Source organism: Macrotis lagotis, chromosome 2, assembly GCF_037893015.1.
Source record: "Macrotis lagotis isolate mMagLag1 chromosome 2, bilby.v1.9.chrom.fasta, whole genome shotgun sequence".
NCBI classification, from domain to species: domain Eukaryota; kingdom Metazoa; phylum Chordata; class Mammalia; order Peramelemorphia; family Peramelidae; genus Macrotis; species Macrotis lagotis.
Window position 1 is genome coordinate 112,237,026 of NC_133659.1, and position 17,295 is coordinate 112,254,320.

Consider the following 17,295-nt stretch of genomic DNA (forward strand, 5'->3'; position numbering starts at 1 on the left):
TTTATCATAAGCCCTTTTCTGTATCTTTCAATAGTCATATGATTTTATTTTAAAATTATTAATATGGTCCTTTATATACATAATTTTTCTAATATTGAATAAACAAATCAGTCTCGATAACTTGTCAATGTTTTGATATGTTGGTATAGACCAGTTATGAATATTTTATTTAATTTTTTGCATTAATGTTCATTAAAGTTATTGGTTTTCTTTCTCTACTTTGTCTCTAATCATTATTTGTTTGGTAAAAGGATTTTGGTATGATACCTTCATTTTTATTTTTGTCAATAATTTATGTTATGTGGAACTCAGTTGTCTAGTTCTGCATTTGACCCTGTCTTCTGGAACCTTGACACCAAAAATGGGAGGTCTTCATTGCTTGACTTCCCATGTTATGGATAAATGGAAAAAAGATAACCAAGATACATTTTCTTCCTTTGTGGAGATTGCAGCAAAAATGCTATCTTACACTAACCATTACTTATTATTTTGAAGGCATAATGGCTAGTGACAAGCATTTGAACAGCATATATTTTACTTGGGGGTCCTTCTAGTCCCCAAAACATACTGTCTCTCATTAAGAAGGAAAAGATCAATCCCCCACACAACAACCAAAAAAACTCAATGCAATTTGTACTTAAATTGTGAAAATCATTGAGGGGGAATAAGGCAGATAGTTCTACCTTAGTAGTTAGACAATAAGAGAGCTCACAGGAAGAGAGCTTGAGAGCCATTTGGATTTGTCCAGAGCTATTTGGAAATCTGGATTCCTGCTAACATATTTCATTTCCCCAATCTCTCCACCCTCCCCAACAACTCTATTGCCCATAATGTTATTGTCATTTGTGCATAGAGGAGATTCCTATAAAAGTCTGTATTGGGTGAAGATGGTCAAGATCAGCACATGCAGTGAGAAAATTGACTGAAATAAAAGAAATGTTGTTTATTAAGTCATTTTCCCCTCAAAGTGTAGTAATTAATGGTTAGATTGAAATTGGCAGTCCTTGTTGCTATAGAAATGGGCATTGTGTCGTGGTTATCACTGTCTCTACTATAGCCCTAAGAATGGTCCTCAGAACCTGAATTAAATTGAAGTCAGTAACTTGGGAGTCCAATGCAAGTTGTGCAGCAACAGCAGCTGATGAGGTAATTGATAGCCAATATACTATTCAGCAACTCAATTAAATCCACTCCCATTAGGATGGATTGATCTTTTTTAATGAAGAGGATTTGTGTGGAATCAGCAATGAGAAAGGGAACATACTGCCTCCTCACTTCAGGAACTGGGCTTCATTGCTAAGGGAATAGATCTTTTTTTATACTCCATGTACTATCTAACAGAATGGATCATATAGGGATAAAATGAGAGTGAGAGTAAGCATGAAATCCAGTGACCACTCATACATTCTGACCTTGGAAGGTCACCAGACTCAGAAATTAGATGACTATTATAAGACCAAAACTTTTCGAAATAATAAAACATTTTGAAATGCTTTATTTTAATATCTTCATTTCTCTTGGCAAGAGGTAGTATGATACAAAGGAAAAAACTTTAACTAGGCATGAGGAAAAACCTGGGTTTATCTCCTTTCTGACATTTAGGAACCCTATGTGATTACAAACAATATGATTTATCCTCGATAAGCTTTGATTGTATAATGGATAAAATAACTATAATGCCTACCTCACCTGGATGGAGAGGTTGGGAGTGATTATGAGGTTCAAATGACATTTTATATATCTGTATCTAGCACTTTGGAAACTATAAATCATTTTTATAAATATCAGCTGTTACAATTTTTATTTATCTATGGAATTCATCATATAAATCAGCTATAGATGCAGATATATTCTAGTAAATATAAATCTGATATTTGTACATCATTTCCCTTTTTAAGCAAAACTGTTCATAGAGAGCTTCTGATTCTTTTGTAACCCTCAGTAAAAATAGATTTAGCATATCCCTTTGTCTTCTGCCATACACTAGGTGACAGTTTTTCTTCAATACCTTAGTGTCTGGATTCCAAATCCTCTGTGACTAATGTAATTGCCTGTGCATTGTTCGGCTGAAGTGCCTTCAGTTCAATGAAACTATTTACTTCCTATTAGCTCCAGACATCTTCCTATCCATCTTACCCAGATCCAATTAGCTAACTCTCATCAGAGCCAATACCTTATTAGCAATATTACTATACAACTTACATGTAAGCTTCTGATTAGCACTATTGTTCCACCTACCAAATCCTATTAGCTACTGCTATTATATATTGTACAATCTACCTGATTTCTGTTACCTATAGTTATTCAGATATACAAAATGCCAGTATCATAGGATCATAGATTTAGTTTTTAACTTTTAAATTTTTTATTATTATTATTTTTAGGGATCATAGATTTTGTACTGAAAGAGATTTTTCATTTTTGTTTAGTTCTTTTGAAATCCCCACTTGGGGGGTTTCTTGGCAAAGATTCTGGAATGGTTTGCCATTTCCTTCACTAACCCATTTTATACATGAGGAAACTTAAATGACTTGTCCAGGGTCACATAACTAGAAAATATATGAGGCTGGATTTGAATTCAGATCTTCTTTGTTAGGGACTGTTGTATGTGGGAGCATTGTAAATTATCATCACCAGGTGTCCTTGAGAGTGGATTAGAGACTGGGGAGGTATTTAAGCGCTGGTATTTTGGTAAATAAACGGAGACCTTGGAGACCTTGGTGTATAGGGAGAAACTTGTCTTCCTTGTCTCCCACTCCTCCAACACTCACCTGGGGAAAGATTGAGGGAGTCCAGAAGGGGACTCAACACTTCCTGACTCTGGATCCAGTAATTCTATTTACTGTGCCACCTAAGTGCCCTGAAAGAGTTCTTGGAGCCCATCTTATTCAATCTTCTTACTTTTATACATGTGGAAGCTAATGCTCAGAAAGGCCTAATGACTGACCCTAGGTGACCAGATACTATATCTCAAAGGAGGAATTTGAAGCTAGGTGCTGTTGCCCCTATACTATGATATAGTATCCATAGACTCCTTTAATTAAATTAATTATTCCACTTTCAAAACTTCCTATAGGTGGTGCAGTGGTTAGAGCACCGGCCCTGATTCAGAAGTACCTGAGTTCAAATGCGGCCTCAGACACTTAATAATTACCTAGCTGTGTGGCCTTGGGCAAGCCACTTAACTCCATTGCCTTGCAAAAACCTAAAAAACAAAAAACAAACAAAACAACTTCCTATAATTCCACATAGCATTGACCCTATTGTACATCCACATAAATGCCATTCTACCCTAAATCTTTCTATCATGCTTTCTTTCCCTGGACAATATTTCCTCCCATCTCACCAGTCTGAACTGGACCCAGAGAATAAATTACCTAAAGTGTCCTGTTCAGGAGAATCCTCATACTTTTTCTTGGTGAGACATTTGTTTTGCTGCCATCTTAATTCTAAGAAGAGCATTTTTGGAAAGGAAAGCAGATTAGGAAACTGATTGGAAAAAAAGTGAAAAGAAAAGAATAGCAGAAAAGACTAGAGATCAAACATGTGTCCTATTGTATAGAACAGAGAAGTTCTACCACTGAAGACTTTGTATGATGATCTACAGGACTGCATTAGCTTGAAGTATTTCCCCAAAATGTTTCTAGAGGAGCATTTTTTCCTGATTCCCTTCTCCAGAATAGTGCTCCAATATGACCCTTCCGCCTCCTTTGGCATTCTCTAAGAAAACATTTGCTACCAACAACAACAAAACAAACCCAAAAAAGGGAATGGAATGTCTAAGAAGAAAATTAATCTCTCCCTTCCCCCTCCTCCATCCCCTACCCCCATGGAAGTCTTCAAACAAAGACAGAATGACAACTTGTCAGGTGTGAGACAGAGGCTATAGTAGACCCTCTGAAATCACCCCTACTTTGAAATTCTGTAATTCTGATATATTTATATCCTCTCTAGCTCTTTCCCACACATAGACACACTCCCTGATATGTAGCCAGAGGGTATCCATTAACATCAATTTGTCAGATTTTGTTAGATATGGAATATATGTACAATTAATTGTATGATGTCTTCCCCATGAAAATACAAGCTCCTTGAGAGCAAGGATAGTGACTTCTCTCCTTTATTTTCACCCCCCAGTATTTAGTATAGTTCATAGTATATCCTTTTGGAAAAATTTTTTTTATTTAGTTAAGGCAATGGGTTTACTTGCCTAAGATCACACAGCTAGGCAATTATTAAGAGGTCAGATTTGAACTCAGATCTTCCTCAGGGTCAGAGCTCTATCCACTGCGCCACCTAGCTGCCCCTGTAGCATATCCTTAATAAATGCTTATTGAATGATTTTTTTAACCTAAAGGATTATTGAACTCTGTGCCTCAGTTTCCTAATTTGCCAGTAAAATTAGTATGACCCTGCCTTCCTCACAGGGTTTTTATATGAAACAGATGAGACATTATGTCTTAAACTGTTTTGAAAACTTCCTAGTGCTATAGAGATGTGAAGTACTATTATCATTACTATCACCAATAGCATCATTTTTTTATTAATTATTTTCAGAATGGAAAAGAAGTCATTGTCTATAGAGGTATGACAAAGGAAGATTTTGCTAGATTTTGGCAGGAAGTTTCCAGTGCCTATGAATACAAGTGAGCAAGTACCATCTCCTGAGTTTCTACGTACAGAACAAAATGGCTTCTTCTTGTTATTCAGTCATTTTCAATCATGTCCAAGTCTTCATGACCCCATTTGAGATTTGATTGGCAAAGATACTAAAATAGTTTGTCATTTCCAGCTCATTTTACAGATGAGGAAACTGAGGTCAAGAGTTAAGTGACTTCCCAGGGTCACACAAGAAGTAGAGTATGAGTCAAATTTAAAATCTGATCTTCCTGACTCCAGGTTCAGCACTCTATCCACTATGCCATCTAGCTACCCTGTTAAAATAATTTAGGCAACTGTTTTTGACATGCCATTTGAAATTCTTAATGTGCTACATGAAAGTAAGTGATGGCATAGTGGAGTGTTTAGACATGCTCTATTACAATGTTCTTTATAAACTTTGCATTACCATATGAATTAAAATCAAAAGAACAACTTAGATGATAACAACATTGTAAAGACAAACAACTTTCAGAGATTTGGGAGAACTGTTTAACCAAAATTACCAACCAGAATTCCAAAGGACTCACACGGAAGCATGCTACCTACATCCTCACAGAGAAGTGATGGACTCAGGAATATAGATTTACCCTTTTGAATATAACCACTGCAGAAATATGTTTTCCTTGACAATAGATATTTGTAATGGAAATTTTTTACTTTTTTCTTTCCTGTTAGGGATTGGAAGGAAGAAATGAAGGAGATTTTTACTGATTGAAAAAAATTTAATTTTAAATAGGACTGTATGAATTTTTTTTTTATGTCTGAGCGAAGTGAGTCAGGAAAACTTGGGATCATATCTTACCTCAGACAATTACTAGCTGTGTGACCCTGAGCAAATTATTTAATGTTGTTTGCCTCAGTTTCCACACCTTTAAAATGGAGATAATAATGGCACCTAATGCACAAGGTTAGTGAGAGAATTAAATGAGATATTGATAAAGTACTTTGTAAGCTCTAGGACTCTGGGCATAACACTATTATTGTTATAATTTTTAATTATTAATATGAGATCTTAGAGGTCATTCATCTGAACCAACATCATTTTCCAGGTGAGGAAACAGAGAGTAGTGTAGGGAAACTTCTTGCTCAGGTTCAAACAGCTGGTGTGTTCAGAATGAATTCTTGATTCCATGATTCCTGCCCCCTCAGATCACTGCTTTCAACAACGGTCTGAATTTTGCTCAGAAATCCTTGTAAAACAAACCTACATAATGTATACTTAGAACTAGCTTTTAACACTATATACACTCACATGCCTCTTTCCAACTTCTGTAATTGGGGAATCTTTTGTGCTTAGGAGGGAAGGTTTTGATTCAATCCCCCTCTTCGCCTTGTTTCTTCCATTTGACATGGATAAAATAACATGGCTCCATGTAGTGGGATGAAATGAAATTAAAATGCACATTTTAATCAAGTGAAAAATGTCATCATGAATCTAATGGAGTGATGGGGAATGGGACATCCAGCTTAGGGTAGAGTCATGGCATCAAGTAATAAATCAACAAGCAACCAGGTCCTGATGAGTGCACAGAATCCTGGGAAAGGGTTTCATGTATTTGAGTTCTGTAATAAATTATAATTCCCTTATAATTCTTTAAGTTATAGTGATTGGTTCCAGACCATTGGAAATCCTCAGTGCAAGTTTGAATCCAGGGGATCAAATCCTGGTGTGTCTGACTCAATGAATTAGTCAGTCCTTCATCAGACACTTAGAATTAGTATCTTTTAGATTCTGGGAATGCAGATACTGTGAATGAAGCAATGCTTACCAGCAAGCAGTTTGCATTCTAGCACTACAGACAGTAGCCACAGACCAAAGAGCCCTGCAAGTTCTCTCTCCAATAGGGAGACTGGCTTGGAAACACTGACTTGTTACTTTTTAATCTTCACTTGTTTATTTGAGGGTGAAAGTATACACAGATTACTTGTCAGACTTTCTGAACCCCCCCCCCCCAGCCATAGCCATAGATTCTTCTTGTTGTTGAGGTGTTTCAATTGAATCTGACTCCAAGATACTATGCTAGGTGTTAGGCTTCCAAAGATGAAGATGAAACTATGCCTGCCTTCAAGGAACCCTCCATTCTGTCAGAAAGGGCAACAGACATACATTTAAGTATACATAGAATGTTCTTTTTCAGTAATTTTCAGTTGAATCCAACTCTTTGTAACCCCATTTGGGGCTTTCTTTGCAAAGATGCTGGAGTGGTTTTACCATTTTCTTTTCCAGATCCTTGAGGATTAGAAAACTGATGTCAATGGGGTGAAGTGATTTGGTCACAGTCACAATTTAGTTAAATGACTATGGCCAGACAAAGATGCGTCTTCCTGACTTCAGATCTGGCTCTTTAACCACTATTCCATCCAGTTGTCCTAAATAACCATTAGTTATATCCTCTAAAAATGACAAGTTCACCAGAATATGATTTCATATATAATCATCTGAACAAGTGTATCTTCTTTATACAAACAAAACATATATATCATATATGCAAAAGTTATTTTTCAAAGCACCTTCACCCATTAGATTTTTTTACCTTCATTCTTAAAAGGGAAGAAAAGGCATCATTGTTTCTCTTGTGGAAATAGATGAAATGGAGGTCTGAAAAATGACTTGTTTAATGTCATTCATTAGGCAACAGTTTATTCTTGCACTTAATTGAATTTCTGCCATTTGATTTAATAGTAGTGAATTTTCAAAGAAAGAAGGGTAATTTTTTTTAGATAAGCAAAGTAAAGTATATGAAGTCATTGACAAAGATCTCAGAGCTGCTTAGTGCCCATAGTAGGATTTGAACCCAGGGCCTCTGACTCCAGATCTACAACTCTTTCTTACTTTTGTTGTTTAGTTGTGTCCGATTCTTTATGATCCCACTTGGTGTTTTCTTTGAAAAGATACTAAAATGGTTTGTTGTTTCCTTCTCCAATTCATTTTAAAAATGAGGAAACTGAAGCAAATAGGGTGAACTGACTTACCCAGGGTCATGTAGCTAGTAAGTCACTAAGGCTGGATTTGAGCTCAGGTCCTTCTGACTCCAGACCAGGCACTATATCCACTGCACCACCTAACTATACTTTCCTGATTGTCTCATGGCAAAGATTTTAATATTTGCCTTTACATCCCTAGGGCCTATTAGTGCCTTAGCAATGGTGCTGATTGGTGCTTAATAAATATTTGCTGAATCGAAATTAAATTGATTTCACCCTCCTAGCATCCCTCTACTACATAAAAGAAAAAAAAAAGAAAAAAAATCCATTCTGTTGCTTTCCAAATAGAACCCTCCTTAGAGGTCTTAGATTAAACCTTCCAGATGGCTCATTGTTATTTGTCCTTGATTGTCACAAACCCTAAACCTGGAGTTGAAAAGCACCCTAGTAGCAGCTTTGTGTGGATTAAACACATCCATTCTCTGGCCACCCTGGCAAGTTTCTGGGCATATTGTTTACCAAATACCCTGCTGCCTCTCCATCACAAACACAGCTGATTGTGTGGAGGACTTCCTTCCTTGGCCCACACCCCATCAATCCTTTCCCCCCCACCAGAGGCAGCATGGAAAGGAAGAGCAGTTGTTGATGGGGAGAGCCCTGGGGTGTTTGTGTCTCAGCATTGGCTGGTGGGGGACTGCTACTGGCAAGATTGGCCCATCTGGCAGAGAGGAAAAGCGCTCCTGATGTTCTGATGGGCAGACAGCAAGTCCCAGCGCTAGACTGGGGTGGATCCTTCCTCCATCTGCCCAGAGGATGCCTTCAGGCACTCTCAGGTAGTGCCAATATGAGACAGAAATTGAAAGTTAGAAATAAAAAGATAAAGAAAAATAACATTGGTTTCATCTCACACCTTTTTCATTTCTCTGATTCTGCTGGGGTAAAGGAAGTTTTCCCCCCATCATCATTAGAGGCATTAAATATTTCCCTGACAATACCATGACATAAATGATTTCCAAAGGGACCTACTAAGGTCTGATATACAGACATAAACAAACTTGCAGAGGACATCCAGAAAAATGATGAACACTCAGTGGGAAGCTCTATTAAAAAACAAATGTGAGAAATCACACAAGATAAACTCTTTAAAAATGAATAGTTAAATGCTTTTAAAAGATATATTTACATTGACTTAGAGAGAGAGAGAGAGAGAGAGAGAGAGAGAGAGAGACATATATTAAGCATAAATGACCAGACACACCCGCTTCTGTGACTCTAGTACAAATGAAGCAATCTGTAATACATTCTTAATATTAGTACAGTATTTATATTCTGGCCTCTGATGTGGGTCTTCTCCAGAAAATTAATTTTTTTACCTTTATAGATATGCAGTTCTTAAAGATCTATTGAATTCTTAAATATGATTTTCAATATGGACCAACTTTGTGTTGTGAGAATGCATTTCCAATGGAAATCAATGAGAAAATAAGTCTAATAATTTGCTTTAAATGAAAAATCTTTCAGAGATGAAAGAAATATCAACACATTACAGCTAGAAGGGAGGCAGCTAGGTGGTACAGTGGCTAGAGCACTGGCCCTGGAGTCAGGAGGACCTGAGTTCAAATCCACACTCAGATATTTAATAATTATCTAGCTGTGTGACCCTGGGCAAGTCACTTAACGCCATTGCCTTGCCAAAAATACCCCCAAAACTAGAAGGGTCTTAAAAGTCAGTAAGTCATAGAATCTCAGAGAAGGAAGGGATGTCAAAGATGATCTAGTCCTCCTATCTCATTTGACTCTTGAAAGAGCTGGGGAAGAGAAAGGATAAATTACTTGGCTATGATTTAGACATGGAGCAAAAAGTTAAGTTGTTTAGATAGGTCTTTTAACACTTGGCCCAATGCTCTCTTTCTACTTTACATAGACATCTGTGAGGTTTCCAGGCCTAGATTAGATTGTTGACTCTGTCCTTTATTATTTATGCTGTTCTAAATGTCCCTCAATATCCTTATTTGTAAGATACTGACAGTAACTATTTTTGAGGAAAGCTTTTTGTGCACTGTAAATTAGATTTTAGTTTAATTGTATTTACTTAAAGCACTGTACAAAGTTGAACTATTATTATTATAATTATTGTTATTATTCAAATTTCATCTTATGCAATGGAATTCAAATAAAAATCCTGCAGCAAGTTGGTATCCTATCCTGCTGTTCTGTTATGTTTTTTGGCAGACTCTTCCTGCATGTATTTTAATAAATACTGCTTTATTGATAAAATTATTACTTTATATAATTGAAAAAATATTGATAAGTAAGCTCATCTTAATCCTCATTTTAGAAACACTTTTCTTGTCATTTCTTTGATGAAGTTCATATATATTTGGAACCAGGATTAGTTGCTATCCTGCTATTATTCTTTTATATTTACTATTCTGCAGGCTATTGAATAGATGGATAAAATGCTTATTTTCTTTAGTTGAATAAAAGCATTTGAATGTGTTCATCTTCTATAGATTCTCTAAAAACATCCATAATGCAACTTCATAGCTGATAACAATAGAGAAAAATTCCTAAGATAGCTCAGTGGATAAAGTTTGGACCTGGAGTTAGGAAGACCTGAATTCAAAATCAGATTCAAATACTTACCAGCTATGTGACTTGGAGCAGAGACAATATATAAGAAATCAAACTCCTGTCTAGAAGGAAAAAGGGAAATAAGATTTTATTAAAGTGCCCACTATGTGTTGGATGTTTTGCTAAGCACTTTACAAGTATTGTCTCATTTAAACAACATAACTACCTTGGGAGATTGGTGCTTTCAACATGCATATGAGGCCAGTTTCTTCAATTGTGTTTCTGTATTTTGAAATCTTTTTCTTCCTCACATTTTAGAAATTTTAAGTATTTGGCATGACTATATCTATTAAAAAACATTATTCTTATAGATCAATATTATGCTTGACAATTATAAACAACAGTTCAGTCTATAATAATAATTCAGGTCCACCACAGTTTACCACTTGAGCTCTTGAGGATATTTTAAGGATTACATTTACATTCTAGGAATTAGTTATTTATTAACCCTTGAAAGAAAACTTTCAAATATAAAGAAAAGAAAAGTCAGTCTTTGTCCTTAAGGAACTTAGCATCTAACAGAAGATATAACATGCAGTCAACTATGTACAAAAAAAAATATATATATATATATATATATATATATTTATGTGTATATATTTGAATCTAGAAATATTAATATCTAGATATTAATTTGTTATAAATTGAGATAATCCTAAAAAGAAAGCAGTATGAATAAAGACTGGGAGAGGTTGAAGATGAGATTTTTTTAGTTTAGATTTGAAGGAAAGCAGGGGAAGCCAGGAGACAGAGACAATTAGGGAGAAAATTCTAGGCATAGGGACCAGCCAGTGAAAATGTTCAATCAGGTTCTGGAATATCTTGTGTGAGGAACAGGAAGTAAAAATAAAAAAAAAACAAGAAAGATAGGGGCAAAATTTATGAAGAATTTTAAAATTCAAGCAGATGATTTTATATTTAATCCTGGAGGCAACAGGGAGCCATTAGAATTTATGAGCTAGAAGTAGTTAACCTGATCTGACCTCCACTTTAGGAAATCACCTTGACAGCTAAGTGATCAAGCTTAGCTTGAGTGGTCTTGAGTGGGGAGAGATTTTAGGAAATAGTATAAAGTTTAGGACAAAGTCTTGGGGGATGCTGTTAGTGGACAAGATCTCGATGAAAATTCAGCAAAGGAGACTCCTCAGGAAGAGAATCTGGAGAAAACAATTTCAGGAAAACCTAGAGAGAAGAATGTATCCAGGAGAAGAAGAGAATCAATAGTATCAAAGGCTGCCAAAAAAAGTCAAGAAGGATGATGATTGGGAAGAAGTAATTAAGTTGTTTAATAACTTATTGTAACTTGTAGTGAATTAATTGTGAGAGAGATGTGAGGCACAGAAAGGAATTAGAGCAATTTTTTTCCAGAAAGACTGAATTAGCTGTCATGGAGAAAGTATCTGGAAACATTTTGAAATAACACTTCTTAAATCTTATTTTGTGAAGAAAGATTATAAATAGGATTCCTTAGGCTTAATTACCTTCCTGAAAGATCCTGCTTATTCCAGTTGAGGAGTCAGTGGTCACATAGGTGAGAGTATTCCATTCTATGCATCTGTCCCCAGCTTTTGGAGAGGTGATTTCACAGGTGACTGGAGCTGTGAACTCAAATCCTAGTAATATAATTGTAAGTAATTGGTTACATCTTTGCTTTATTACTACTGTAATAAATTAAGACAGTAAAAGTGATGAAATGTCTGTAATTATATGACAATATATTTGGGTTTTGAGAGAGAGGATTGAAAATCTATAGAAAAAAAAATTACAGAGAAAGAAATATCCTCTATACCAAAATAGGGTTAAAACGGGTACAGGATTTAGAGCAATGCCATAGGTAAATTAATAGACAAAGAACTACTCTATCAGATCTATGAAAAGGGGATAAATTTATGACCAAACAAGAATTAGAACATATTATAAACTGCAAAATGAATGATTTTGACTATATTAAATTAAAAAGTTTTGCACTAATAAAATCAATGCTGCCAAAATTAGAAGGAAAGCAGAAAGCTGGGAAACAATCTTCATAACTAGTTCTGATAAAGGTCTCATTTCTAAAATATATAGAGAAAATTGCATCAAATTTATAATTTCACAAGTCATTCCCCAATTGATAAATAGTCAAAGGATATGAACAGACAGTTTTCAAATGAAGAAATTAAAGTTATATATAATCATATGAAAAAATGCTTGAAATCATTATTAATTAGGGAAGTGCTATTTAAAACAATGACACCTATCAGATTGGCCAAGATGAGAAAAAGGGAAAATGATTAATGTTGGAGAGGTTGAGGGAGGATTGGGACATTGATGCACTGCTGGTGGAGTTGTGAATGGATCCAACATTTCTGGAGTACAATATGGAACTATGCCCAAAGAGCAATAAAACTGTTCATACCCTTTGATTTAGCAATTCAATTCTAGGTCTGTATCCAGAAGAAATTATAGAAAAAGGGAAAAGTCCTATTCCAAAATATTCATAGTAGCTCTTTTTATAGTGGCAGAGAATTGGAAATTGAGGGGATGCCCATCAATTGGGGAATGGCTAAATAAGTTATGGTATATGAATATTATGTAATACTATTGTTCTATAAGAAACCATAAATGGTCAGACTCTAGAGAAGCATGGAATGACTTACAGTATCTGATGCTGAGTGAAGGGAGTAGAATCAAGAGAACAATGTGCACATAACCAACCACATTGTGAGATGAACAATCTTGATGGAAGCAGCTCCTCTCAGTAGTCCATTGATCTAGAACAACTGTATTAGACTATGGACCATATTATCCCCATCCAGAGGAAGAAAAACAAAACAAAACAAAACTCACAAAAAAATCCAACCCTTCAGAATGTGATGAACACTATCTCTTATGTATCTCTTTCCCTCAATCCTCATAGCAAAAATTGCTAATTTATAAACATATTTATCAAAATATGTATGTACAATGCTAACCTGACTGTTCACCATTAAGGGGGGAGGATGGGAAGGAAATTTTGTAACTTAAAATTATATATGTGCATATCAATGAAAATAAAATAAATAAATGAAAAAGAAAAAAGAAAAAGAGATATCTCCATTTTATTTCTAGATTCTTTGCTCCTCTATAAACCATCCTTGCTGGCATTTTCTTACTTTGCTGCCTCCTTCCTGCCTTCCATATGGCATGCATTATGGGTTGAATTTAGAGTTGTTTCTGTTGCTATTACCATCATCATTATTATTAGAAAAAAAAAACGCATCCCCACTTTATCCTTTGGGGTACACATAGAAATGGTTCCATTACAAGTTATTATCTTGCTACTATTATTTTTTTAATTTTTAATATTCTGTGAATTCTTGTATAAGTGTTTATAGTAACCTTTTTGTAGTTGAAAAAGTAACAGGATGTAAACTCAACTTCTGTAGGTTTACTGTAAACATCTTTGGCACAAGGATTTTTCTTATTTATTTTTATTATCATATAATAGCTCTTCAAATCTTTTGGTGAGCATTCACATAGCAACAAATAGAAACTGTCCTGGAATAAGTTGTTATTTTAATATACTTTTATGTTTATTGTTGTGAAGATTATTGAAAAGGTAGATTTTTCAAAAATTTTTTATAGTTTTATAAAAGTATTTATATAGTTTTGTTTTCTATAAACTCATTGAAAGGTTTCTCTTTATAACTTTAGGAGCAGACAGGGGATGTTATACAGTTCATCCTATTTTCTCAAAATTTGTATTTCCTCTTCAAGTTCCCTGAATTTTACTTAGAGATTGAGAATTTGCTATGTCTGCCTAAGATTTCAAATGTCATTCCTAAGATTTTTTTTCTGGGTCAGTGTTAAGTCTGGGTGATTTGGGGCAACATTTCAGCCTGTGATAATGGTTTTGGTTCCAGTTCAGTTTATTATGTGGTGGTGATAAAGAAGGTGATTATGACAAGGATGATTTACATATCTTCTATCATCCGTATTGCATATATTAGCAATGATCATATCTGTTGGGGTAAAGAACTTTGGACTTTGAGGCTCTTCATAAGACAGAGGCAAGGCCTGTGTGAGCATTAACACTGAACTAAAATCCAAGGACCTCTAACTCTCCCCTTTTTCTCTTCTTCACAGGTTGGCCCTGGGTGAACCTCTCAGTCATGGCATTCCTGTATTCCTACTCCCATGTGGGCATTGCCTGGTCTCAGACCTATGCCAGAGATTAATACTATCTACCTCCTACTCCTGGTCTGACCTCTATTTTAGAATGATCTCTCTGACATCTGAGTGGAGAATGTACTGGAATGAGAAGAGACTTCAGACAATGAAACCATCAACACAGAGGGCTCTCCATCATGATTTCTGACTTGAAGGACTACTCTATGAAGGGAACTCAGGAATCATCTTCTCTATCACCTTCATTGCGCCTGTCCAAGACATCTCCAGAGGAGCCCAACCTGAGGCTAAGAATTTGAAATCACAAAACAGGTTTACAAACTGGAAGAATTTTATATTTAAAAAAAAAATTAGAGTAATAAGAGACTTACAGAGGCAGGGATGTGCTGGAACCACTACAAACCAGGCCTAGATTTATTGTTTTGTTGATTGTCTAGATTTGAGAAAGTAATGGAGAAAAAGTCAATAATTTAGATTAAACTTAATTGTGTAGTGGATATTTTTTCCCCTTGTAGAGCCTGTTGTTAAATAATTACCACACACCACTGTTTATAGTTCATGTATGGGAGCATAGTCTTTGGAGTTTAAAGGGCTCTTGGAAATCTTCATTTTGCATAGGAGAAATGTGAAACCTGGAGAAACAAATTAACTTTCTCAAGATCACACATGTACTAAGTACAGAGTTGGGATTCAAACCCAAATTATTTGATCCTATATTCAGTGTTCTTTCCACTACACCAAGAGATTGTTCTTTGTTTAAGGTAGTGACAAAAATATGTATATAAAAGGAAACCAAGAAAGAAAGAGAGAGGAGGAAAAAAGGGAGAGGAGAAAACATAGGACAGAAGCATTTTCTTTGCTTATTTTCTGATTAATTTGGCTCTGTTTTGGTAAATCTAACATTTTCATGATTTTTATCTCTTGTTTCATTTGTTTTTGTTGATAGTAATTTTGTTTAATACAATTTTAAGCAATCATGTTTACTTATTGGTGACTAGAACATCCCATGATTTTATGTGTTTTTTTCTTGATAGTTATTAAATTGATAATATTTTTCAAAGCTACAACATTTACTGATCGAGGGAATATAACATTCTACCATTCCTGAGAATCTTTTCCCCTAGGCATTCATTCATTCATTCAATGGACACTAAATTCCCAAATAAGCATTTATAGAATATGGACAATGGGCCTAAGGAAGTCACAGTGGTAATGCTCATCCCATATAGTGTCATACCACTTGGCCCACATTCTGTGTACATCTTTGGTGCCTACTGTATACCAACACTGAAGAGATTTAAAAACACACTAGGATTATACGTGTTATCTTGGAGTGAGATTTATGGACCAATATAGTGCACATACATACAGAATAAACAAAAACCAGATAACTCTGCTACATGGCCCACCATGTTGATCAAAGAGGTGCAAAGAAATGGCAGGAATGTTGTAGGGAGAATTCATGTTCTCAGCTAGGTTATACTAGATCTATAATTTCCCTTCTAATTTTTAAATTCTAATACTCAATAATTGTAAAGGAGAGACTCACTCCCAATAGAGCTGGAGGAAGGAGAGAGAGAGAGTGAAAGTGGATCAGTTGTACTCAAAAGAGCCTTCATCTACCTCTTCAAGGCTTATCTCAAGTGCCAGCTCCTACAGGAAGCCTTCCCTGATTCCTAGTGTTCTGTATATAATTCTGTATATATTATATATTTATGCCTCTGAATAAATATTATTTCCTCTGCTCCTTGAGGACAGAGACTATTTTCATTTTTGTCTTGGTATTTGTAGTACAAAGAATAAAGCAAGTGCTAAATAAATGCTTCTGAACTGAATTGAATCAAATCTACTGGCCAGTGTATTTATGTAACATTTCAACCATATCTCAAGGAAGGATGCCTTCCTCATGTCCTAACATGTATTCTTCAGAGCTGTCTTAAGTGCCGTTTTATTTATTTCTTCAATAGAGAATAAACAAAGCCAGTCATGCATTTCTGTCAAAATGTGCAGGATAGGGAAGAATAAAACTTTTTCCATGATATGTCAGGCTAAGGAGTTAATACTTTTATTTTTTTCCAATTTAATCATCACATGTGATTCCTTATTTTGCCAACAGAGGTGGGTTCCTACCCCTTGTTTACATAGGGGAACATGACAGTTAAATGATAGATATTTCCATAAGCAACATTAATAATCACATATGGATACATTTAGGAGAAAGCTCTGAGTTTGTATTGTACAGATACATAGCCTCTGCCTGGTAATTTTCCTCACATTCTTCTGATTGCTTTGTTCCACAACAGAAGTCTTCAGTCTTTCCCCCATTTCTGAACAAAGTATAAATTCTGGTCCTATCAGTTAAGCTTTTATAATGTGGTTTCAACTACCTTTCTAATTTTACAGCATATTCCTTCCTTCTGCATACTCTACATTTTACTATTGCCCATTTTCCTGTCCTTTCCCCATCTCTGCCTTTGCCTTATGCCTATGTTCATGTGCATTTATATGCCTCAGTGTCCTTTCCCTCCTATGCCTCTGACTCCTGAAGTCTCTCCTTTTCTTTGAATTGTAACCCTCACGTTTCCTCTTTTATGAAGCTTTGCTTCTATTAAATTTTACTCAAACAAAATGAAAAGTGACATCTGCTTCCTCCAGTGTCTCCTTGCTTTTTGTCTGAACTTATCTCCCTTTTTTCATAGTCAATTAGATTTACACCTTTCCTATAATTCCAAATAAAATCAGTATCTCCTGACAACAGAAAAGTTCTATGGTTGCTCCCACTTGCTGATGACATTGTGCTGATTGCATCCATCCCCAGAATACTACAGGGTCTTCATGATTAGGTTTAGTCAGTTGAAAAAACCCAGCTCAACCCACCACACTTTATAATATGCAGTTGAAGGGAAAACCAGTTGAGATATAGTA

At 35.4% G+C, this 17,295-nt stretch overlaps 1 protein-coding gene across 2 annotated transcripts in view; it reads left to right on the forward strand.

The window, feature by feature from the left end:
• HHAT (hedgehog acyltransferase) overlaps positions 1-16,205 on the forward strand; it is a 505,442-nt gene extending 489,237 nt beyond the window's left edge. For both annotated transcript variants that reach the window (XM_074222592.1, XM_074222594.1), the window contains one exon: positions 14,329-16,205. In XM_074222592.1, the coding sequence (XP_074078693.1) occupies positions 14,329-14,420 (92 nt within the window). In that variant the 3' untranslated portion in view covers positions 14,421-16,205. The remainder of the gene's footprint in view (positions 1-14,328) is intronic.
• The last annotated feature ends 1,090 nt before the right edge of the window (positions 16,206-17,295 follow it).